We start from the raw sequence: 26412 nt of genomic DNA, 5'->3' as shown, positions 1-26412 counted from the left end.
TCTGCATGTGAAAGTGTCCTTGTGCAAGATACTAAACCCCAAATTGCTCCCGATGTGCTGGTCGGCACCTTGTATGGCAGCCACCTCCATCAGTGTATGAATTTATGCATGAATTGCTATAAATCGCTTTGGACAAAAGCATCTGCTAAATGCCCTTAAATGTAAAAGATGGATGAATTTATTGTTTTACTGACAAACTGTTTTCTTACTGTTTTGTCGTCCTTAGACGGCCTGCAGGTGTCGGATGGGCTTCGGTGGATCAGGGAGATACTGTTACCCTGTCAACCCCTGCAAAAGTGTATGTACACTGTATGTGTCATTTTGCTGATTCTTCTGCCAGCCATCTGTTGTATTCTGCGCTATTGTAAGATACTGATATTTGTTTTCTTATAAAGACTAAACAAACATGGGAAACTGAAGTGAGAACAACTTAATTATCAATTATTGTATCAGAAAGGAAAATGGTTGTACGACTGTTATTGCCTGTCCTGTATCAGTGATTTAAGGTTTTGTGTGTGTGTGTGTGTGTGTGTGTGTGTGTGTGTGCGCGCACACAGGACAATGGTGGCTGCAGTAAGCATGCTCGCTGTGAGTACGTTGGCAATGGTCAAAGGAATTGCACCTGCCTCAGAGGTCACTTGGGCGATGGCTTCGATTGTCGGGGAAGCACCCACAATGTGAGTCACATGACCTCTGACCTCTCTCTGACTTCTGACCTCCAGCTGCCCCCTCCACTAACAGGAAGTTTTATTGTCTCTCTGTCTTACAGGAAGTGTTTCGCCAGCCAGAGAACGCCTTCTTTCGTCGGATGTTTTCAGTGAGTCATATTAAAACCCACGCTTTATTAAAACTTAACTGCTGTTTGCGCTCAAGGTTGTACTTTATTTAATTTTCAGGTGGCACAAAGCTTAGGGACAAAAAGTGACAGTATAGGGGAGCCATTTAGCTCAGTTGGTAGAGCGGGGGTCCAATGTACAGAGACTTTGTCCTCGCTGAAGCAGCCCCGGGTTCAAGTCCTGGCCTGGGTCCCTTTGCTGCGTGTCACTCCCCCTCTCTTTCATCCTGTTTCCTGTCACCTCTTAAGCTGTTCTATCAATAAAGCCAAATAAAGGCCAAAAAAATACTTAAAACAACAAAAATGAAAGTATTAAGAAATTATGAATAAATGAATAAATACAGAAATAAAAAACTGCAGAAATAGATCATGAAATGCATACAATAAGTAAATCAATAAATAAGTTGATAAATGCAGTGTTTTGTCCGTAGGATGGACAAGTTTCTCCCTTAGCGTATTGGTAGGTTTAAAGTGAACCAAGATTTGATGTTTATTGAAGATCCTTCTGAGTTTCTCAGATGTTCTCGCAACATAGGGAATGATGATGTTGTTACGTTTTCCCATCTTCTCCTCTCTGTCTGCTCTGGGGCTTTCAGAGGTTTTGAAAAAAGATCCAGTTTGGGTTGCCAGGGGTCTGAGGTGCTCCCCTGATGTACTTCTGTTCCTTTTCCCTCCCCTAGACAGATAGCATTGATATTAGCATGGACAAGCAATGGCATGGAGATTAGCAGGGATAGCTATCACTTAAACAGAAGTTCCTCTTGTGTATTAAGGAGCTGCAGAATTTATTTATGGTCAAACTGTAACCTGAACTTTACAATTACTGTCTGCTCTGAGCAAAGTCACTGTAGCTTTGTGTCCTTCTGTTGCTCGACCACTCACACACTTGTGCACTGCCCTGTATCTTAATAAAGGAGCTGCACTGCTTTTATTACCCTTACTGGAGGATAATGTCTGACTCCAAGACTACTATACTATAATCAACAACTTAAATTAAGAGCCTCTGAGCACAAATGTAATTATTTGTCAAAAAATATTTCCCAAACATAATGGTTTACCATCATTTCCAGGAAAAATAGGAAATATAATAAAAATACCAAAATACACTGGAGGGGGGCTTTAAATACATAAATGAATAAAGATATTACTTTTCTGAAAACGGTTCTGTGTTTTTACATGTATTTATTTATGTATGTATTTAACTATGCATTCATTTTTGTATTTGATTATTAATTTCTTCATGTATCTAATGTGTATGCTTATGTCATTTTTTTGTCCCTCATCTTACACAGGTGAGCAAGAAACTCAAACTGAAATCAGTATAAAGCATTAGTTTTGACTTGTGTTGAGTTAAAGCTTCATTACCAAAAAGATTACATTTGTGTATTTCAAAAGGGACTTTTGGTGCCTCAGGTAGCTCCAAAGAAATTGTTTCTGTAGTTCGTTAGTTCTTCTGATCTTTCAGTTCAAAAGGAGCTTAAGTTGCTCCTGCTTTGTGATACAGGCCCCTCATCTGTCGTCACATAAGTTACTGTTGTTTTCTTTGTGTTTCTCAGCAATCAGGGATTCGTGGTCTTTACGGCGATGGACCGTTCACTGTCTTCAGCCCTGTAGAGCAAACCAACAACGACTCCTCTGTATGTGCATCTACTGCTTGTATCTTATCTAATGTAACAATAATTATGTGAATATCTTATCCCGTGTTTTTGTTTATCCTGAAGATTCAGCGTCTTACCTAAAACAAACTATGCAGCCATTAAACCTGAATCACATTAAGTCAATATTTTTATGTTAGTCATCAGTCCGCAATATGGTTCCTGGTGCCTAATGTGCACTGTACATCACTGACTTGTGATTGTGTGTGTGTGTATGTGTGTGTGTGTGTAGTTTCAGCAATGGGACCAATCTGGCCGTCTTACTGAACTGGTTCGGTACCACATCGTTTCCTGTGAAACTTTGACCTTGGCTGACCTCAAAACCACCAAGCTCGCTGTCTCAACGTTGGGATACATGCTGAGCTTCAGTGTGCAACAGGTAATACACACACACACAAGCAAAGCCACACAAACACCATAATACAGCAAAAGTCAGCCCCTTCTGGTAGACAACCTTTGGAACTCATTTATGAAATGACAACTATTTTATGTATAAATGTCTGTCAACTTAAAACTGGAGAAAGTTGCAGTTTGTCATAAAAACTAATGAAATATAAGCTTGTGAATAGATGTAATAAGAAAGACTAAATACTAAGCAGTCTCCTAGGTGATGATGTCTTATTTAACAATCACCAGAACACCTGATTGAAACCCTGCAGAGCTGGTCCAATACATTAGCTAGCTCACAAAACTGACTCACTGTCCTTTCACATTAACTGCAGTTGTCAACATGACCAAACTTGTCTTGATTTTTATATTTTTTAATACTTTTTATGAGCACAGAGGACAGCCATGTTGGTGTTGATGACGTATATTGAGTGAGGAAAATGTAGTTCACTGAGCAGTTACACGCAAAACTAAAAAATATTTTACTGTCTGGGGGTTGATTAATTATTTGTCCTTCACCATCTCAAATTGTTTTCCAGAATAAGGTCCCATGGGCACATTGAAAGGATCGTGACTTAGCCTCTTTATTGCTTTTTTCAGGTTTTGATAAAAGGAAACAGCAGGAATGGATCATAGTACAGGGACCAAGTAAAGAACATGGTTTTCAATTAAAGGGACACTATGTAATGTAGGAAATAAAAAAATAACTCTGGATTTCAATATTGACAGTATTAATGAGCTAATAATACACACTCAGAAATATTTATTTTTCCATAACTAAATAAAACAAGCTGTTCTTAGAGGAAAACAAGGTCTCCAGAACACTGTTTAAAGCTAAAAAAGGTGGTGGGGTCCGCCAGACAAGACAACGACGTAAAACAAACTGAATAAACAAACTGACGTTAAAGAAAGATACAAGTTCATACTAAGACATGGAAACAAAGAGAGTTTATTTAAATTGTGTAGGCATAAAAAAAAAGTCAATAAAGAATTTTATAGTGCCCCTTTAAACAAACAGTAAGTTACATCCAGTAGAGTATGTTTGCCATTTTCCAAGTATTTTGTAAATTGCACATTTGTAGTCTTTAGGAAAGGCTTAAAAAAGCTTGTCTTAAAACACCCATGATTAGAATCCGCTACAATTGTTGTTGCGTGTCAGCGTTTTTACAGTGTCTGTCTACTGCAACAGAGCCAGAATCAAACATTTCACAGGAGGTGAGTGAGTTAGTGTGATTTTGAGTGAAGCATATCTTTAGAAGCTCCGAATGGAACAGGTTGTCATGGAGCTGTTAGCAGACAGTGTGACCTCTGATGACATGTGTGGCTTTTTATAACCTCGAGATGACCCGAAATGACTCAGGTCGGTCGTCAGATAACTGTTGAGAGTGATGAGTATGCTTGACATCAATTAACTGTTTCTGTCTTCACCTATTTCACAATCCACCTTTCCACTCACCTCATCTTTGTTTCTACCTGTCTGCCTCACTTCTCACTCTCGCCATCATTGTCTCTCTCTCCCTGCAGGGTTCCGTCTTGGTCAACAACAGATCGAGGATTGTGAAAAGTGATTACACCACTTTTAACGGTGTCATTCACCACATTGACACGATGTTGACGCCCTATAGGCTGCAGGACAAGCCAAGCGTCAAGTCTAACACGGTGCGCTGAGTGTGATTGAAATGAATAAATGATCTGTGATCAATCAGACTTGAGAAACAGGCAGTGTGACCTCTCTCTCTCTCTCTCTCTTAGATGAACCTTACATCAGCAGCTGCGTTTTATGGCTACACCCGTTTCTACAAACTCGTAGAGGTACGAAAAAAATCAAAGTATCAATAACCTGAATATCAATACAACAGAATAACTCTGCAATGTTTTTTTCATTCAGTTTAATATTGTACAGTATTCTGAGAGTTAGCTATATACTCATAAATGTAAACATAATTATTAATGTAAAATATGAGATCAGACTTGGTATACTTGGAGTGGATTTTGGGCAAAAAAAGCCTATTGTAACTACATCTTATACTGCATACTATACAGCACTTGTCTGTACTCTGTGCTCTTTCTGCAGGATGCAGGGTTACTCCCGGTGCTCAGGATGTCCATCCACCAGCCTTTAACAATGTTTTGGCCCACAGACAAGGCTCTCAACTCCCTGCCAGCTGAAAGACAGCGCTGGCTCTCCAGCCCCGACCACCAAGACCTAGTGGCTGCCCTCGTGAAGGCTCACATCATACGCAACTCCAAGGTAGGAGGAGGAGCAAGAATAATAAGGCAGTAGGGAGATGGCCAGATCAGTATAAGAGTAGTTCATAATCAAAAGTGACATTTTTAATACAAAAAGTTGAATTTAAAAAGTTCAATACAGGAATAAATGGAAAAAAAAAACATCAGTACCACTCTGCAAATTACATAGAAAAGACAAAGATGGCACTGAGCCACAAGCAGGTCAAACCGTGGCTCGAATGATTAATCTGCTATCAAAGTAGTTGCTGGTTAATTGCCTCTCAAATGACTAATCCATTTAACAGCTTATTGTTTAACTCTACACCTGTGATCAGTGAGATGAGGGGTTTTAAGTTGGCTGCATTTTACAAACTCACTGCTAAGTGTGTGTGTGTGTGTGTGTGTGTGTGTGTGTGTGTGTGTGTGTGTGTGTGTGTGTGTGTGTGTGTGTGTGTGTGAATAGGTGATGGGTCTCAGTCAGCCGGATAGATACTCGTCGTTTCGCACCATGCACGGATCCACCATCAAGTACAGCTGTGACAAGACCCTGGTGGTAAGAAAAAGTCACACACATATCAAACAAGCAGTTATGTTGGCTTCTGTATCTGGCTGTTGCTATAGTAACTGATGTTGTATCATGTTAACCATGGTGAAGTTGGAGAGAACAGTGTTTCATACTGACGGCAACAACTTCCTGGATCGTCTCAAATGTTTTTAGTTCAGTGCTGGTCCATTTCATGCTCACGCTGACTAATTGCCAAAGTGATTCAGATCGACAGGTGACTTATTGATTGGTGATGTCTTCCTGCTTTGTCAGCACCTCATGGACGCACAGAGGAAAATCGAAATTGTGTGACTGACAGCAGGTCATGCTGTCCTGAACATGATGTTTGTTTATCTTCTCTGTTATCAAAGAGAAATGGAGAAAGTAACTGTAACTGGACCTTACTCGTCATCAATACTGATGAAAGTAGACATTCTGTGCTCTAATATTACAGGGTTTAGTTACTGTTTGGTCACTATGTCACATCAGCTTTGCTTTTTTGGTCTATCAGAGAAAATTCTCACCCCAGGCGGTGACGTCTTACTGTGGTCAGCAGCTGATCTTACAGAAATTTAAAACCTAAATATACAGATCCCTTTATTCATGATTTATTCATTCATGGTATGCAGATAGATTTAACGATAATTAACTTGAATTAAGATCAGACAGAGAAACCGGAAACCAAACCGATCAGGTGTGAATGTTCCATATGTGTTTTTTCTGTTTTATTTTGTTTTTATGCCCTTCTGTTCTGGTTGTGTTATTGTGTCAGGCTGTTTCTGAAAAGTAATTGATTGTGAGTTTGTGTGTGTGTGTGTGTGTGTGTCTGTGAGTGTTCAGGGGGCTGTATTGATTAATGAAAACGCAGCCAAGTTAGTGGAACGCTACATGAACTTCCAAGAGGGCATTGCTTATGGCATCGACCAGTTACTGGAGCCACCTGGCCTGGGAGCACACTGCGACACCCTGGAGAACAAAACCACTTACGTTAGTAACGCCAAGACTATTACTTTAAATGCTGCTGCTGCTTTAAGACTCACAATACAAATGTTAATTCTAGTTATAATAAAATAATTGCTGTTATTATTACAACTATTTTTACCTTTGTTTTACTTTGATAGTCTGCTTAGATCAGAACTTAACATTAACTTTGAGTGTTAACCATGATTCGTGTTTCTTATGTGACCAGGCCTTTACACAGCTTCTGCCATACCTTTGTTACTAGTACTAGTTACTGTTTAAAAATAATTTCTCCACTACTGCAAATACCCGTACCATACAGTTTTTGTTACTAATTTGTTAGCCTTGGTCCTCGTATTGGAAGCTGGACTGAAATTTTCTGTCTTTAAATGTCTTAGGGACGCTGTGGTCGCTGCATGTTCCCTCCATCATGCCCCTTCAGACACCAGGACACGGTAAAATCTCTGCTTAAAAAAATCTTCACATTATCAGCCTGTTCAATACATAAACAATGCAGAGATAAATTTAAGTTCTGCCGCCTTCCAGGGAAACAGGGAGAGTTGTTATAACTATCGCTCCAGGTTTGGGAGAAGTTACCCACCCAGCTGGTTTGGCCTGGACGATGGTTTTGGCCGAAGGGGCTGTAAGAGGGTTTGTCAGTATACTTCCTGGGTCCAAAAATGCTGCAAAAACCACTACAGCCGAGATTGTCAAGGTAAGTAAAGAAAGATGGAAGAACAGCACATAGAGAAGGTGCTTCTGTAGTCCCACAACTTGGTTTCTAAATCCTCACCTGAGGCAGATTGGATAGTGTGATAGTGTGAAAACGTCTCCAGAAAACGTTTGGTGGGTTTGTGTTGGTTATGTACATCTTTGTCGGAGTGTAATTATTTTGAACTTCTTAATGGCAGATCTTTTCACCTGTCGTAGTGTTAAAGGTACAGTTCACCACAAAATCAAACTCACATATCTCTTACCTTTATTGCTATTCATCCGTCTGAGTTGTAGAGATATCTGCCTTCTATCTAATATAATGGAAGAAGATGGCACTCAGTTTGTGGTGCTCAGAGTGACACGATGATCTGGTGTAGTTTGGTAGAAAGAAAATAACAAATTCCAAAATGAGACTGTGCACAGTGGTCTGTAGATTATCTAGAGTAACCTGATCATGATTTCTGCAAAGAGACATTACTCTTGATCTAAGTTTTATTTCTTTGCCGCCCTGAGCACCACAAGCTGAGTGTCATCTAGTTCCATTATATTGGAGAGAATTCTCTGAATCTGAAACTCTGCAACAATATGTATATTTAATGTTGAGGTGAACTTTCCCATTTGAAATTAGAAGTAACAGGTGTTTGACAAATCAGAATATCAGCCATGATACAGAGTATTTGGTTTGAAGCACAGTGACAGTTTAGTGTCTCTTTTGTAACCTGGAAGCAGCCTCCTTGTCCTCACTGTGTTTGCTGATTCCCCACCTTGCTCTTGTGTTTCAGTTTGCCCAGGTGGCGTGGAGGCCCCTTGTAGCAACCATGGTGACTGCGAAGATGGCTTGCGTGGTTCTGGGAGATGTCGGTGCCACACAGGATTCAGAGGAGCAGCCTGCGAACTGTGTTCCACCGGCTATTATGGCCCCAACTGCACAGGTAGACCATAAAGAGGAAACACACAGTCGGGTTGGATTTTAAGCCAAAGTACAAGGTGATGAAGCTGGTCATTCTGGGCAAAGACCGGGCAGTGATGGGGAGGTGGAGGGCGCTTGCAAAACCGCAGCATGAATTAACTAGAGGAAGGAGACAATCGCATTTAAAAAAACAGCAGCAAGATGATTGCTACAATGGAGTTGTCTCGCTGTGCTATTGGATAGATGTGACCAGCTGATGTGAGCAGCTGATATCAAGTGACGGCCCAAAATAATGACAGGTCATTTAGAGTGGGCATGAGTGAGAGGGGTGAATGAAAGGATGTTAAGAGAAATGAACTAAGGACTGAGCAAGAGAAAGAGTAGTCTTCCTGTTTATACTTTCGCTAGAGCTTTGTTTTACTAGTTAAACGGCAGATAATGTGGGATAAATGACATTACCTGGAGCGATCCTCCAGCAGCAGAAATGATATGATATCACTACATTAACACTGAACAAGGAACAGCTGATAAACTTCACTGATTATTTAAAACTCCTGACTCTCGGACAGGATCAGTGCATTTTGGACAGCTGCTTCGTTATTAAAGCTTGCTTTTAGTTTCCAACCTGCCTGCCTTTTTTGTGTCTTGCATTCGGGTCCTCATCATTTTGCAAACTATGACATTTCTGGAATGTCAACCACATCTTAGAAAGGTTTTCTGGCAATCACAAGGACGCGTCGAGGCAACACATACTAGCCAATCACAGCACAGTAGAATAGGACTAGGCAGAACATTTGTGAAAAAAAGCCAACCTAGCCTTTCCACATGTAGCCAACATAGTTACAGTGTTACCCCTCGCTATTGTAATTAGAGCTACACAACCATAACAGACATGGGAACTTTTTTTAATTCTCAATTAAGGCTTTCTAATGAAGTTAGCATACAGTCTCACCCCCATCAGCTCTTCTGCAGTCTGTCGCTATGGCAACGCTCCATACTCATCATCACACAGCTGGGTGTGTTTCCAGCTCAGGACAAACCTGCCAGCTGTCTTCACTCAGAGTCACCGGCTGCTGATCATCTTCTGTTTAGTTTTCAAACTTGTTTGCCAACACGCAAGTCTCCGTGCTGCGGAGTTAAAGCCAGTCAGAGGTGTGAATTGGTTGCAAATTCAAAACTCTTTGATGTCGCAGTTAGGAACTAAACCTGTCACCATGGTTACTAAATTAATCAGAAACTGATCAAAGTTGGAGTGTACACTGATTTTAACCACTGAATGTTTCATCAGGTTTTCATAAAATGGCATTTCTGGCTTCAACTTTGTTGGAAGCGGAACATACAGCAGATTTTGAATCTTTGTGATTGGATGTTTGTTACTGAAGAGCACATTGGGAGTTGAAGTTAAATTCCTTCCTTGGCGTTTCATGTGCACAGGCTTGTACAGCTAACTTTTACAGAAATTTTCCAGCACAGTTATGAATTCATATTTTTGTACTGGCGGTTCAGTCTTTCTTGTCTGTCTGTGCCTCAAAGAGCTCCCAGTCACCTAAGATTGTCTATAGAGAAAACGACTGTTTCTGCAGGAACCCTGACTGTCTGAAATAACTCCTCCATCCTCACAACTCTTTTGTCACAGAGGTTGAGTCATGCTACTTCTCTTTCTCAGTCTGCAGCTGTGGGCAGCAGGGACGGTGTGATGAGGGCATTGAAGGTTCTGGAAAGTGCACCTGTAAAGCGGGCTGGAAGGGGGATCGCTGCGAGATTGATATAGGTGAGTTTACCTCCTGATGTTGTAGGATACTGAAAGGGTCAGTCTGGTGATTTTCTGTATCTTTCTTATTATCAACAAATCCACAAATGGAGATGTGTGAGTCCATCTCCTGATACTTTGACTTCTCTACCCTGTCTGGGGCTCTTAGCCCATTTAAGATGTAAATCTTTAAAAACAGCTCACAAATGTTATAGTTTGATTTTTATTAAAAAAAACAAAAAAAACAAGGCTCAGTTATTTCCTTAAGCAGATGGTCACTATAGAGTATAAACAATATATAATAAACAATTGATATTTGCAAAAGGAGTTGTGCACAAAACACGTGTTAAAATACATTAGTGAGCTCTTGCCAGGATAATCCATCCATCTGACAGATGTGTCGTATACAGATGCTGATTAAACCGCCTGATTACTGCACAGGTGTGCTTAAGGCTGATCACCATGAAAGACTACTCTGAAATGTTCAGTTTTATCTTGAAAATAAAAAACAGAACTGTGAGGCATGAAACATGATAAGGGCTACCAACATGAACTTTAAGACATGGAGGATGCGGTTACTGGTCAGAAAACCAGTCAGTATATGTTGTGACTACCATTTGCCACATGCAGTGTGAAACATCACGGGTTGTTGATGGAATGAAAGAGTCTTTTATCCAAACATTTTAAAAGTGGGATGGATATGAGGATTTTGCAGCCCTTTACAGAATTCTGCTCTCTCGAGTGTTTTAAAGTTTACTGATTTAAACTTCCTTCATTGATGAATCATCCATCTGTCTGTCTGTCTGTCTGTCCAGGCTCAATCCCAGAGGAGTGCCGGCAGTGCCACACTCAGGCCGACTGTGTGCCAGGTGTTGGCTGTCAGTGTAAAACTGGTTTTCAGGGGAACGGCACCTTCTGCAGTCCAGAGCCACGTGAGTGTTCTGCAGCTCAGGACGATTTATCAGCCGGAGCATTTTTGTCCGCATGATGATAGTGATTTTAATAACACATATAAAACAACCAGAGCCTGGTAATGGTGTCATAAAAAGATACATTTAAGAAAGGTCTTTGCTATGAAAGATTGAGAAACTGGAAACAGCATAAAACTTTGACCTTCAAAACTTGACAATTAAAACTAAATGTTTGGCTGAGAGCCTGCTGCAGGATGTCAGGTCAGCCTGACCCTGCTGCGGCTCAAACAAACAATTCAAACATTTTTCTCATTCAGACAAAAACAGGTGTGGTTATGGAGCGTTTTAGCTTTGAGGGAGTTCACATCCACGTTGGATCAACGGCTTAGGAACCGTAGCTGTTCTTTTACAAATCTCTGGCACCAAAGGTAACTGGACAAGCTTACATAAACTTGAATGAAGTCTTTAGACTGCTGTTATCTGCCCCGAGATGCTCTGTCAGGTCTGGAGCACAGCCAGATTCTCTCCCTGCTTGTTTTGGGATTTTTGCCTCCAGTCTGGTTTCTAGCAGTGAAACATATGATCAGGTGGTTTGAGGTAATGTGTGTAACATTTGTAAGTCTAATTCACTACAGTTTCCACACCCAGTAATGATGCAGCTGGTCTTAACATGGCTGCAACAGAAGGTGATGAGGATGGGGGGGGGGGAGGCTCGCTTTCTTCAGGTGTCTGTCTGACTGTTAATTGTCCTACATGACAAACAGTGTTAATCCAGTCTGGATATAAAACCCTCAAAGCTGGATGGCTGCACTTTAACTTCACTAGAGTATGTAGAGACAAAACAATAAAAAGACAATCAAAATGCATCAAAAACTGATATATTTTCTTTAAATTGTATCCTCTTTATTTAGTATATTATATTTGAACAACAAACACAATTTTAAGAAAATATTCAAAAATGAATTACATAAAAAATTATAAAAAATCTGTAACATTTAGTTTTGTGTATTGGTATCTGCTGTTTGCTGTGAACATTGTGTGTAATAATGAGATGGATGTGTAAACGTGACGATAACACAGTCACACACACACAGAGATCATCATCTGTCACTCGCTCTGACATGAACCCACCGTGTGATGACCGTTTTATTAAACACTCTGCAGCTCCAGACCTCTGCGCAGAGTACAATGGTGGCTGTCACCTGAACGCAGACTGTAACCAGACGGGGCTGATCGTCAACTGCACCTGTCAAACTGGTTACCAAGGAGACGGCTACTCCTGCCAGCCCATCAACAGGTGGGCGTGGCACATATTTTTCTGAGAATTAAGTCTCTGTTTCACTTCTGTGTTTTTCTCCTCTTAACAAAGGAGATTTTATGTGAATGTTAGATGTTCACGGTTAGAGACGTGACATCAAGATGATTCTCTGTCCAGGTGTATTGAAGAGCAGAATGGGGGCTGCAGTGACTTTGCCTCCTGCATGTTCACCGGTCCAGTGAGTAAAAAACTGTTGCTTATTATTCTCTTGAAAGTCTTTGTTTTGTTCATCATTGTTTTCCTGTGTTATCAGTGTTTGATGATAATGAGAATTTGTGTTTTTGTGTTTATTTCCCTGAACTTTTTGTTGTCCTTGAACAAATTAACCTAAACAACAATATGACATAATATCTTACATACTGTACATTTAAAATATTACAGTAGTGGTTCAGCAAACAGTTGGATGAAGGGGGACAAACACGATCATTGAGCAATAACATCTCAACACGTATCCTCAATTCTTGCTTTAAACTGATCACTCAGTAATCTGGTTCTTCCAGAACCAGCGTGATTGTGAGTGTCTGCCTGGATACGTGGGTAATGGAGTCCAGTGTCTGGAGAAGGTGGTGCCCCCTGTAGATCGCTGCCTGGAAGACAACGGAGGCTGCGACCCTGTGGCCACCTGCAAGGACCTGCATTACCATGGTAACTAGGGCTGGGAAATATATTGATATTACATCCTTTTCGTGATGCGAGACAATTTTGGATATGGTTATATCCTGATATGTCATAAGTGTGACAAGTATTGTCTGATGATAGTGATGATTGGTCAGTCGTCATGCTCCTGCAGTCTCCCCCGTCCAAGTAGTAGATGCAGCACAGTGGCCAGATATTGTTGTCTGAAAATAATCCACCTGTTAAATCTGGGCCTTAGGCTGAGATTTAGTGAGAGACTATCAACCTGTTGGAAGTAGTTGTTTCAGATTTCCTATGTAACATGATAAAATGACAGAAGCTAGTTAATATGTATTGTTATCAAAAAGATATGTACACCTTTCTTTGGAGCCTCACACATTGTTACTGCTCCCTTCATGAGATCTGTTTTCTTTAAAAGAGGGATGGTGTGTTGGAGATCTGGATTTGTTTGTTTATTTGTTTTGCAACTTGCTACACAACAGCTTTTTGGCATTTTCCCATTTCTATCGTTAGTTGAAAGCATTTCCACTTAAAGGGGGCGCTGCTTTGGTGGTTGGCTCTTGATGACCTGATGGCAGTCTGTGGGAGCACCCTCAATTTTCGTTGTACCTCCACAGTACAATGACAATAAAGGCTATTATGATTCTGATTCTATTAAAGGTGTTACATCAAAATTAACCGTGACTGCAGTGTAATCATGAGTTCAATTGCCTCTGCTGAGCAGGCGCCATCTTGGTTCCACAGCCCACTTCATTGATGTTGCCGTTGTAAAGGGTAATTCCACAGCAGGTGACCCTGTAACGTCAATCCTACGATGGTGACGTAATGAAGAACTTTGTTTTTTAGTTGTAGGTATGACTAGTGTTTTTTTTTCTGGGATTGGTTAACAAACGTCAACAAGCACTCAGCTGTAGTACAGCGGGCAACGCCCAGAGCTCATGGAGGCCCAGAGCTCGTTAAGGGGCCATGAGTTTGTTTGTGCTTATTATACATGAAGCTCGTTAAGGCTGCGAGCCTTTTAATACCCAGAGAAGGTTATTACCTGGAGTTCATTAATGAGGGCGTATTCGTGATGTAGAGGTCATGACTCGATACATACTGCAGTTTTGTGGTCAAAGTTCATTATGTCTTTAATGAGGCAAACAAAACACCTCAGAGCCAACCAGGAATTTATTTAGCTGTTTTATAATCCAACTAATCAGTTTAAAAATGTAATATCAGTAGATTTGTCATCTTAAATTCAATTGATTGCCTCTTGTTATCATGTGCAGAGATTGAAGTGTTAGGTAAAGTTAACATTGGTGCTGTGGTTCAGCCAACACAGCTGGAGTGTTCCACCTGCGCTCTCCAGAGGGGAAGTACAAGATGAACTTCAGTCAGGCTGGCGCCGCCTGCCAGGCCGAGGGCGCTACGCTGGCCAACTTTAAACAGCTGGGAGACGCACAGCAGGTAAACCCGCCTACAGAAGGTGTTTCCATAGAAACACCACACAGGTCAATACACCCCACTCATTCACTCATACATACGCTTTCAGTATTTCTAACAAAAAATGTTTGATGAAGGTTGTTGCTTCTAGTGGAGAATGCAGCTTCATTCTTGGCGTTACTGAGGACGCAAGGAAGTGGTGCAATTTGGACAAGTTGCACTTTGTAGTTTTGGAGAAGGAATTCAAACCGGGAATTATAATATTTACAATATTAATGAGTTAGTGATACAAACTCGGTAACTGAATAAACACGCTTTTCTCAGAGGAAATTAACGTCCCAAGAACACTGTTTGAAGCTAGAAAGGTGGCAGGGTCCGCCAAACATAAACAAAATAAAACAGTATGAAACTGTGATGTCATTTACGGTCTGTTTGGTTATTGTGTTTATTCAGTCATGGAAAAAAAAGAGAGTTTGTTAATTTAGTTCATTTACACATAAAAAAAAATCAGTCAATGATCTTTCTCTTATGATATAAATTTCTTTCCAAAACTACATAGTCCACCTTTAAAGAATTATCGATACACCATGAACAGCGCTCTGGCCTCATGACTCTGCGGACTGAAGCTTGGCTCAGACGTTATATCTCTCATGTGATCTCATGTGGAAGTTTGAGTGTGCTAGATGAGTGGGGAGATGCGATCAACGCGTTTTTTTTTTTTTTTTTGTCGTTTTCAGAACAGGAGGTGAGATTTTAAGTTTCGTTCAACAGTGGTATGCTAGCTAACGTTAGCTTCAAGTGCTACAGCTTTGACTGTTGCTGGGCTGCACCATTAGCTGCTTCAGGGTGCCTCTCTCATTGGTTGTTGTGGTCTAGCTTGGAAAGTACCGATGTCATCATCAAGATTTTAAGTCGTAAATATTGAACATGTTTGATGTTACAGATGAGCCTGTGAGCAGTTCCGGACGCTTAAGGTTGATCTGTAAACCCCTCACATTACCAGATAATCTGTGCTGAACAGCGTGTTTTGAACGGCACGTTATATTAACCTCTTCCAGCTAATTGTGGTGATTATTTTCCTCTTCCACCTGTTCTGCTAGCAGCAGTGCATGGTGGGACTTGTGATCTACCATTTATGATGCTGTTGTTGTTCTCTGGCCTTGACAGCTGGGGATGCATCTGTGTGTGGCCGGCTGGATGGAGGAGGGCAAGGTGGGATACCCGACCCGCTTCCCCTCAGTCAAGTGTGGAGACAACCATGTGGGCCTGGTTATCTACAAAGAACCTGTGGACCAGAGCTCCAAGTACGACGCCTACTGCTACAGGCTCAAAGGTATGACGGCAGCACTGTCTCTGGCTTGAGAGAGAGGCAGGTTTTTCTAAACACTCAGTTGTTTTTATCACTTTTGGGCGTTTAGTTCCCGAACAGTGTTTGTTGTGTTAACGTGTTATTGTTTAGTCTGCTGCAGCATCACAGAGCTCTCTGGGGACTCAGCTCAGACACATACAGGCTGTTTTTGTTGGTTTTTATAGTCCGGAGCTGCTACTGACAATTGTTGTCATTAATTGTTCTGCCACTTATACTTTTAACTAATGGATTCATGTCAGAATATGATTAAGCAGATTCATGAGATGTTTCCAGAGCTCTAGGCGATGGCTGACAATGAAATTTACTTTATTGACAATATTGTAATATCGTATTTGTAAATTCCAACATATCAGATGTTGTCAGGGACTTAATTCCATCTGTGTTTTTGTTGATGGAGAATTCGATGTCTGACATCATGAGAAATATTAAAAAAAGAGAACCAAGCACTCCGAATATAAGAAAATGTATCAAACAAGGAAGGAAATAATTAAAAAGCCTTTATTACTGTGGCTAAATGGTGTTTGGAGCCCTGATGAAAGCCTAGTGATCAAAACATGTTGGCTTTTTTAATGACCTTTTAATAATTAAGCCCCTGTATAAAAGGATTTTTAATTGTTTCCTTCCTCAGTTGATACATTTTCTTATATTTTGGAGTGCCTGGATTGCCTCTGTTTTTTTTAAGCATTTTACCATTTTTCACAGAGCACTTGAAAGTTTTTCTCTTCATTGAATTACAAAGAGCATCCAGCCATGTCTTTCTCATTGTAAACAGTGTTGTTTACTCTGTTTCTGTCTATTGGTTTATCAATTAGTTTACAAATTGTTTCGGCACCAATGTAATAATTTAATTAGGCAATACACTTAAACAACAGATCGATGCATTAACTTTGTGTGAAGCAGTGATCTAATGGCTTAGAATAGAGTTTAATTCACTGCAGTAGGAACTCTACAGAATATTGAAGTCTGACTGATTGTTTGTTACACAGAAAGTTTTGGTTGTAATGCAACAAGAACTTTACCTGACAGGTGATTGGACCATCCATCCTCCTATCACCGTCTTACACAAGCTAAAACGTGGTTTCCATCCAGAACATACTTCAGTGAAGTTCTTTTCTGTTCGTTAGAATGAAATATACTCGAGCTATGATGTAACTGATGCTGAAGCTTACCTCTTGAGGAGCCGCCATTGTTGACCAGTCGCTTCTCTCATGGTCGTCACTCTAAACCAAGGCTGTAGCTGCCAGTAGTTCCACAAAGAACACGTGACTGGTTGAAACACTGCAGCCCAGCCACAAGGGCACATCTCGAAGCCCATCGAGATAGATTCATGATAGCGCAAATCGAGCAACCTCAAACGATAAAGTGACAGATGTTTACTATAGTAACAGTTGTAACCACAAAACAAACCAAACTTCTGGCGAAAATATAACTAAACACTAGTTAGAGGTTGGCATGAAGACAAGAGACCTAAAAACTCTAAACCGGAGCAGAAAAACACACATGATGCTGTACAAATGCACAAAAAAGCGTTGTTAGTGATGTCAGTACTTTTATGTGTGTGCAGATGTGTCATGTACGTGTCCCGCTGGCTACGTGGGAAACGGCGACTTCTGTAACGGCGTCCTGAGCAGCGTCCTCGCAACAAACAGTAACTTCTCCATATTTTACAAGGTGAGTGTGACAGTCGGACCATTTAGTGGTAATGCGACAAAACAATATATTATATACCACTGATCCTCTTCTCTCTCCTTGTCTCTGGGTCTTTGTAACAGTGTTTTGTGGCAGTCATCCAAGAGTTGTAGGTAAATTCAGTCGAGACAAAAATGATGGACTGAGCAACACACAGAGATGGCCAGCACTAGAAAAGCTGTGAGAGGGTCACTAAAAACATTCCTTATTAATCATGTTTGAAAAACTTTAAAAGCACAGAAATACAGAAACACTGGCATGTAAAACAACTAGAACGGTTGCAGCTGTTGATGATTTGACTTGATTTGAATTTGGTTGGTTTAATCATGGAGTCATTTCTTCTTCGACCTCAGACAAAGAGACGTCTCATAACAGAGGGTTTTAGTCTTTGCAACAAAAAAGTGACAATGGAAACACCGATCAACAGCTGTTTTTAGCATAAAAACTAGGTGCCAGTAGAAATCTACACTTGTACTCTACAAAGCAAACGGCATAATACAACAAGAACTATAAACTTAACATGAATTCATACATTTTAGAATCAGTATACAGTATATTTTTGTTAAGATATAATAGTATAAAAAGACAGCAGGATGTTGTTAATCAAACGTTGGGGGGAGAGAACACCAGCGTCTCCTCCTGAAGGTAACTGAGCTTTGGAAGACTTCCAGCCAACAAGGAGAGGTTTGTAAAAAGAAGCTGGAGGAGGGTTCAGTCCAAGGTCTGACTTATAAAAGAGATTAAAGTGTGGAGCTCTAAAAATACAAAACTATGAGGAAGAACTTGTGAACTACAGATGCCTTCAGGTTTTGTAGTTAAGGAGGGAAGTTGAAAAGCTCACAGCTGTTGTGGTAGCAGAGCTGAAATGGTAGATTTTAGCCTGTTTCCACAAGTTTAGCCTTGTTTCTGTATTAGTTTATAGTTCTGTTGTCTGTGCAGGAAGTGCTGCGACCCTCTTGTTTTGTCTTTTCACTTCCTGTTGTCCACAAAAGCAGGAATGTTTCGCATTGTCCAGATTAACATCTGCTGTTTGTGATCAAACTGGTCCACGTTTTATTAAATGTCTAAATAAAATGAGACTTTCTTCTAAAGCAGTCAGAGACTCAACCACCATTTATATAAATATGCTTATTAGATCAATTCTTCTCCAAAATACCTGGATCAGTTGTTATCAGTCATGGCGACTGATCAAAATGTGTCACACTCGACACTCATTCACAAGATTTTGATAGTAAATCTAAATAATGTCACTTCTCTGTCTCTCTCTCTCTCCTTCTGCAGATGTTATTGGACTATAGTGGCTCGTCGTCGGACGGTAAACAGCTTGTTGATTTTCTGTCTGACAGGACGTCTGAAGTCATGCTGTTTGTTCCTCATAACTCTGGCTTCACCCAAAATAAGGTGCTGTACAGCCCAACCCTTCAATGACAATTACTTATCCATTAACCCAACATTTACAGTCGTAGCTCAGCAACAAATAATAATACTAATAATGACAATAATAATATAGCCTTCAACGAAAAGATATTGTAGTTTATAGTAGTCATAATTTTATTACTGTTAGTTTTGTATCATTAGGTTTTCTCTTGATAACTACATCTGTATTCTCAGTAACCAATGACAACACTTCTGATAGATATTTAAAGCAGGTGACCACTGTGCTTGTTCTGCAAATTAGATGAAGCTGCAAAGTCCAGAGAGTACTTTTTTATTTATACTTGGAACATGTGCTGCAGAGTTTTATTGAAGCATGCTTCAACAATGTACTTGGATTTTGAAAAGACCAACAATCCACACTGATATCTTTTAATCTTTACTTTATAGTTCCTGATTAAATTGTAAACCCTTACAACTCAATTGGTCCAGTCATAATACCAGCACGTTCCAAGTGGCAGAGCTGTCAATGGAATCCAATCCATCTCAATGTGTGTGTGTGTGTGTGTGTGTGTGTGTGTGTGTGTGTGCGTGTGTGTGTGCGTGTGTGTGTGTGTGTGTGTGTGCAGACTCTGTCTGGTAGAGATCTTGAGTATCACATCACAGCCAATCACAGCAGCCGACCGTTCAAGGATCTGAAACACAAGGAAGTCATCATATCCAGGCTTGGGTTCAACCTGACTGTTACCCACGGCAACAACGAGGTCAGACACTCATTCACACACACACAAACACACGCCTCCCAAGTCCATGAATCCAAACACAGAAATCTATGAAAAGATGAGAGATTTTTATTAAAATGAGGTTTGATTAAAAAGTTAATAATAATAATAATAATAATTCTATGTCTTGTAATTGATTTCTCCTCAGAGCTCTAAGCTGGTGAACCAGCGGCTGCTGGTTGATTGGGACATTCTTGCTGTAAATGGGATCATACATGTCATCGAGGCCCCGCTGACAGCGCCCCCCGCACCAGTGAGTGAAAACGTTTTATGACCACGATGACATGCTCAGACCAAGTAACGTGAATAAAAATGTATGAACCCAAACAAAGAGATTTCACGGTGATCTGAAAGCAATAACTGGATCAGAGGGTACCTAAATAATGTCATAACGCCGCCTTGTAAAAAAACTGAATTCATGTGGTCAGGTCTGTCGGCCAGACGACAAGCAAACAACCTTTTATATGCTTGTTCCCTGCAACACCCTCTTTCGGATATTTTTCTCTAAGTGGATTTGAGGTAGTGGGTGATAAAGTCTAAATTGTCAGAGAAGCCAAAGCCAGAGAAGAACATTCTGAGCAAGCTCATTGAGCTTTTACCCCTGTGGCGGTGGTGAATTAAAAACATAAACAGTAATAGCTAATTATTAATTCACTTCATTATTTGACACACATTTCCTTCCCTTTGATTTAACACCTTTGTCGCACACTGCGCGAGGTGCTGAGGAGAAACTGAAACCAAAAGCTGATTCGTTAATGTGACAGACGATGAGGTGGAGTTGCTCCTTACAGAGAGCAACACTGGGCATGAGCGAATCGAGGTGAGACGTCATCGTTTCCCCCACAAAAAAATCAGTTTCAAGAATTTTATCCTTTGTGACCCTCAGCAGCAACATTTTAATGTAAATTAAAACAATATAACCCTGGTAAAACCCTCTTGCTCTCTTGGGGGAAAACTGAAATGTTGTTGCACTGAAACAAAACTTCATTTGTGGCTAACAGTGAGATAAAACGCTTGCTGTATCGTCAGCAGCTGCAGTTCTGATCACAGCCACCAGGAGGCGTCATGAAGCCCGTCCGTCGGTCTGCAGCACTTCCTATAAGTACGTTCTGTCTGTTGTTGCCAGGCAACAGCTACAGTTGTGAGCAGAGAGCAGATGGCTGTGTTTAGTTTTCAGGAAATGAAGATTCAGTCAGCTTCAGTTAACACTCTGATAACATCACAACTCTGATCAATATTCATGACCTGAGACACAGAAGATGATGCAGACTAGATCACAAATGATTAATCTGAATTAGATTTTTTTATTCGCCCAAAGTTTACCTCAATTCAACTCGTGCTCATTCCCTCCACGTACCGACTGTGGACAGTCGCCTTGACTCATTTTGATCTCAGAAGTGAATCTTCTTCGGGTTTTGAACTTTAACAGGAAAATTCTAATCTGTGATATTTTCTCCCACATGAACTGCAAATTGACTTAACTATACCGCTCATGTTCTGTCTGAATAGTTCTGTATCAGGATCTCCAGTATTTGGATCAAGTAGCTGGTGAACACCACGGTGTAAAACTCGGTAGTCTGCAGCTGTTACTACACGATATGACAATCCATATCCTGTATGACCAAATGATTACAGCGATGTTGACACAGCTGAAGGCTGAAACGTCACATTTTGTCCAATGTCACAGGACAGGATGTCCTGTTGTGATGTCGCAGTGAGATGGAAATTAATGAGAATGAATGTGAGCTGTGGAAAAACTATGTGGCATGATGATAAATATCTCAGTGTTATTAGACTGTCGTTGCACTTACCTATAAACGTTCAGACTTTGGCTGAATCCAAATTTCCACTCTCTGGACTTGTGGACTGGGTCCTTTTGGACTTCAGTCATACGTACCGTGATGTGTTCACTGTCATGACATCAAGTCTGCTAGTGTGTGAGACCACGAGGCCAATATAACACGAGTCACGTCTCCATGACGGCCCTGCTGGAAAAACCAGCATAGACCAGCACCAAAACACAACATATGCTGGTCTTGCAAAACCAGCATATGTTGTGTTGTGTTGTGGTGCTGGTCTATGCTGGTTTTTCCAGCAGGGAGTTCAGCGCAGTGTGGCTGCCTGGTAATTATTGCTGGACAGAGAACATGTGTGTGAGTGCTGAGGGTTAAAAGGTTTCATGTGATGTCTTCATGTCTCCATTAATTCTCATTTGTTTGTGTTTGTCAAACCTGTTAGATCCATGTTCCAAAAGGCCACGCCCACAAGGCTGGCACTGTGTCGGCCATCTTGGTGTCTTTGGTGCTGCTGTGTGTGCTGGCTGTGCTCGGCTACTACGTCTTCAAACACAAGACAGACGCCTTCCGCTTCCACTACTTCAGAGTGAGACACACACGCACACACACACACACACATGCTGCGAAGTCGTGCATTAGAGGTAACGAAGTACAAATACTTACTTATTTGAGTATTTATTGTTCTGACATCTTTTTACTCTTCCTCCCTACATTTAAACACAAATATCTGTACTTTCTCCCCCTCACATTTTCAAAACAGGCTCATTACTTTAGTTTAATTGCATTTTAGGGGAATTGTCCATTATTTTTATTCTGTGTCATTGCACGCCCCCTTCCCAACATCACAAGACTGATCAGTGGACATCACGCACAGCAGACATAGTGAGACGAAACAGACAGAGAAGGAGACTGCAATGTGGAGAAAAGGCGTGTTAGTGTCTCGTATCTGCAGAGTCCCTGCTGCCCTCTGCCTGGATTTTCTTATTTTCTCTCTTTGTTGCTGCTCGGAGTGCTTTACCAACCCAAAATGTTGCTATGTGACGTCCTGAGAGTGAGACTCAACAATCAACTATCTTTGTGGAGCATTTAGGAATAATAAATCCAACTGATGCTTCCTTTAAGTTTAATAGTCTTTGAATTACACTACTCAAAATTATTCAGGGATATTCCAGTGTTTCACTTGATTGTGTTTTCTCTGACATATCTGGATTTGTATTCACACATCATTTGACAAATTCTTTAATAAAGAAGAAAAGTCAAGGTTTGTCTATTTTTGTGTTTTCTTATATTACAATAGAAAACGCAGCTTACAACAGATGTTGGAGGTAAGATTCTCAGTGAAACAAAGGAGCCTCTAAACTTTGTCGTCTTAAGCTGATTGGAGAAAAAAGGGAGTTTTGGACAAACTGCAGAACAGTAGTAAATTCTAGCTCATCCCCCACACTGTGACAAGCCAAGGTCCATCTGTAAGAAAGAAGACACCTGTTCTGTTCAGTCTGTCAGCACACCGATAACGATTAGATAGTATTATTACACGGCTCTTCTTAATGCTGTAGAATGCTCCATTCACTTAAATGGGCCTTCCCAACGTTCGCCGGTCAATTATTTTTGTATAACTGACCGCTGCTAAGCATATCTGACCGTTGTCAAGGAACCGTTGTGCTTATTTCGTAGCACTCTGCGCTCTAAAATCTTTGTTCCGCAAGTAGTCCGGTCACTTATCACCCCAGCGTCTTCGGTCGCTAAGCCACGTCAGCTGATCTGTAGTCTACTTCATATCGGGGAAAACTACTCCTAGGCCACTAGTACGGATGAGTTCACATTAACTTTAACATTCTTGGAAAATATGGTGATTTCAATCGGGAAAATAAGTTAACTTATTTTCCCGATAGTGACCGCCGTTCTATACATTATCCCTTACTTATTTGGTTGACTTGAGTAAAGAACATTTAGGGGATTTTAGCTCAATCATAATGAAATGTATAACCTCCACAAGGTCACGCCTGTGTGAGCGTTTCTAAGTTTGCTGTTCATTTTCACAGTATTTACATTGTCCTCCAAAACAGCAAGTTGCCCTTTGAGAAGTTTTGCCTCGAAGGTGTGTAATGTAACAAACATACATACATGTTGGCTGTGATGACATAATGTCCATGACAACATCTGTAGTCTCATTGAGACACTTTATGTTGCAGAAAAAAAAACATGTAAACATCTTCAGCCTGTGGTAACCACAGACTTAATTTCAGGCATTTAAGCAAAAACCTCTTCAAAAAACCCAAAGACTTAAAGACGTGGGAACCGGGACTGCAAACTGCACCACTCTATAATGTTTACATCTCACACTGTCACAAGTATGATGCTCTCATCCACAGGCAGATTCACGCCTCCTTCAGCGTGTTGACACGATGAGCAGGTTTCATTCAGCAGAAAGAAAATAGTTCTTACATCAAACTGCTCACAACAAATTCTTCCTTTTGAGCTTTTCAGTTGCATTTTTTGGCAGTTTGAGCGAGTGCCTCCCAGTTCCATTAGATTTGAGAGAAAGCAGACGTCTCTGTGGCCGATATTTCAATAAACTGCAACTCACATCAAAACAATAGATTAAGAAATAACACTACTGGTCAGAGGAAACTTCTGTGTCTGTGTTTCGTACGCTGTGTGCTAACAGCTGATAGTCATTCCTGTTGTTTCCTCTGTGACAGAATGAGGATGAGGACGGTGCGACGGGCGGCAGGAAGAAGCCCACGCTGGTCTCAATCCCGAACCCTCTGTACAGCGGCTCCAGAGCCTTCAGCGAGCCGTTTGGGGTGAGTCGGTCAATCAGAGTCTGTCAGAGTCATCAGCAGGAGAGTCTGAACCTCTCGCTGCTTCTTAAACTGAAACTAAATCACTGAGGATCCAGTCACAGCAGACATTCAGACTGAAAACATCAGCTACATCACGGAAGGGCTGTGATGCCTCTGTGTGAGGAGTTAAATCAATTCAGGACAAACTCAAGTTTAGACCAGTATTAGAATACTACAAGACAGGATTCTACAACTCAGTTGTAAGACAGTTGACAGTTATTATTATTGGACAGAAAAGTGAACGGTCGCTTTCACCGTTTAAAATCAATGCGAGGGAATCTCAACAAGGAAGTTCAGTCCTGGAGCAGTATGAGGAGGAAATCCTGGACTCAGTAGACTTCAGGCCTTCACACAGCAACTCACTTATTTTTGTCCAAAATTGCAGATCGTTTAAAAACACATCTTTTGTCATTTCTTCAGAACAAGTGCAAAGTTCATCAGGTTTTTTTTTTTCGGATCCTTTCCTGATGTGAATTGTGCGTCTTAGACATACTGACAGCTGATGTTCAGGATCAACTAATCAGCGGTCTTATTTTGATTGTCTGGTTCCAGTGTAGCCAGCAGGTTATCAAACCGGACCACTGACACGCTGAAATACCACCTGGAAGACATCAGGATAATTGTGCATTGTGAAGACTGACCTCGCTCTGGTCGTCTTGTTTTCAGGACTTGTTGACTCTCATATTGTGAATGTTCGCATCTGACTCAGTGTCAGGTTTTTGTGCACAACATTTTTTTATTGGACAAAAAACAACTCGGTGTACGAAGGTCTTTACTTTAGAAGATTTCCACCAGATTTTATCAACTCAGGCTGCTGAAGCTTCATAATATCACACTGTGGATTTTGCCGTCCATCACATCCGGTGGAAGAACATCTTATTTTAGATGATCTTCGATCTTAATGGCCAGATAAATTAACACATCAAGACAGACTTGAGAAATTGTGACTTTGACCGGTGGTTCTGTTGTGAATCTTGCTCTGTGGTGTCCTTGAGCAGGTTCTTGTTTCTTTCAAACAACCTCACTGTGTAGTTTGACTCCCAGACACAATATCCAGATCTTCCTGCACTCTGAACTGCAGGAGTCCGTCTGAAATCAGATTTCTTGTATAATTCTGTGCATGACAGTATCTTTTTCCTGGTTTGACCGTGCTGTCTCCTCCCTACAGGACCCCGGTCAGGGGCTGGAGCCAATAGAACCTGAAGAACCTCCAAAGATTCTGGACCTGGACCAGTAGAACCAATTGAAACAGTAAAACTGGAGCTGTCTGTTTACATACCACAATAGCTTGTTTTAACATGGTTCAGCTTTTTCTCAATTCATCTGTATCCAGAGAAGAAATGAAAACTGTCTGTTTACTGAACCCAGATGCTCCCTGGGAAAAAAACCAAATCACTGTTTCGTATTATCAATGGATCAAATGATTCTGTGCAATGTCAAAATCACCAACGCTGCAGCCCTGTGATGCACTTTAGCCTCTTTGAGCTTAAAGTTTTACATTTACCATTTGGTTTGGTCTCCACCAACTCCTGATAAAAATGTTAGTTTTTGTCCACAAGATGTTTTACGTTCTTCACCAGCTGATCTCTGACTTAGTCTCTTTGCCACTTGATGCTGGTATCCAGGTATTGTACAGTCGGTTGCTATGAGCGGGCTGCTGTGAAAACTTTTGTACAAGTGATGTCTCGTCAGTCCAGGAGGTCAAAACAAGCTGCGTAGAGCTGCAGAGTCGGTTGTTAATTCAAAACCAAAGCCTGATGTATCTTCTTCCTCTGTACCGTCGAGCTCAAAAAACATTAAAACATCAATGAACCAACAAATGTTTAACTGGGTGACGTGTTCCTTCATCATCACCAGCACCTAAAGTATGAAAAAGTCCCGGAGCAAATGTAGAATTTCCTCCTGTCTTTGTTACGCTTGCTTGAAACTAGTGACCAGATATTTTAGAGAAACACGGCGCCTTTAAAAAATCAAACTACACGGACTAAACAGGGCGGGAGGAACGTCAGCCTTAGTCCTTCAATGTGACACGCAGAAGAAACTAGCAAAACCAAATTCTGCCACACTTGAACAGCAGCATCATTTCCTCAAACAAGCCAGAACGTCTGCCGCAGTTTAGTCATTAATGATTGATGGTGTTTGTCTGTCAGCAGAGCGGCTCAGTGGACAAGCTGCGTTTGTCAGGAAACATTAAAAATGGCCGCAGAGCGTGGAGGCCACGTCTGACACCGGTGACACCACCGACCTCCACGAACCTCGCAGACAGATGGCGATCTGATGTC

At 41.0% G+C, this 26412-nt stretch overlaps 1 protein-coding gene across 3 annotated transcripts in view; it reads left to right on the top strand.

Annotated features, from left to right (window-relative positions):
* The window catches only part of stab1 (stabilin 1), a 68366-nt gene extending 42412 nt beyond the window's left edge, over positions 1-25954 (top strand). For 2 of the 3 annotated variants that reach the window (XM_030420488.1, XM_030420489.1), the window contains 27 exons: positions 227-298; positions 558-677; positions 770-817; positions 2392-2472; positions 2723-2869; positions 4402-4536; positions 4630-4689; positions 4952-5128; positions 5570-5659; positions 6491-6637; positions 7009-7065; positions 7157-7325; positions 8107-8256; positions 9901-10005; positions 10800-10916; positions 12060-12192; positions 12331-12391; positions 12714-12858; positions 14165-14298; positions 15442-15607; positions 17208-17314; positions 18614-18733; positions 19336-19470; positions 19637-19741; positions 21727-21870; positions 23987-24091; positions 25299-25954. In XM_030420488.1, coding sequence (XP_030276348.1) covers positions 227-298; positions 558-677; positions 770-817; positions 2392-2472; positions 2723-2869; positions 4402-4536; positions 4630-4689; positions 4952-5128; positions 5570-5659; positions 6491-6637; positions 7009-7065; positions 7157-7325; positions 8107-8256; positions 9901-10005; positions 10800-10916; positions 12060-12192; positions 12331-12391; positions 12714-12858; positions 14165-14298; positions 15442-15607; positions 17208-17314; positions 18614-18733; positions 19336-19470; positions 19637-19741; positions 21727-21870; positions 23987-24091; positions 25299-25367 — 3099 coding nt within the window. In that variant the 3' untranslated portion in view covers positions 25368-25954. The remainder of the gene's footprint in view (positions 1-226; positions 299-557; positions 678-769; positions 818-2391; positions 2473-2722; positions 2870-4401; positions 4537-4629; positions 4690-4951; positions 5129-5569; positions 5660-6490; positions 6638-7008; positions 7066-7156; positions 7326-8106; positions 8257-9900; positions 10006-10799; positions 10917-12059; positions 12193-12330; positions 12392-12713; positions 12859-14164; positions 14299-15441; positions 15608-17207; positions 17315-18613; positions 18734-19335; positions 19471-19636; positions 19742-21726; positions 21871-23986; positions 24092-25298) is intronic. The other variant, XM_030420490.1, reaches the window with a different exon arrangement.
* The last annotated feature ends 458 nt before the right edge of the window (positions 25955-26412 follow it).

The sequence above is a fragment of the Sparus aurata genome, chromosome 6, assembly GCF_900880675.1.
Source record: "Sparus aurata chromosome 6, fSpaAur1.1, whole genome shotgun sequence".
Lineage (NCBI taxonomy): Eukaryota > Metazoa > Chordata > Actinopteri > Spariformes > Sparidae > Sparus > Sparus aurata.
Note: the sequence above shows the minus strand (reverse complement) of the source record. Positions and strands in the feature narration are given on the sequence as shown.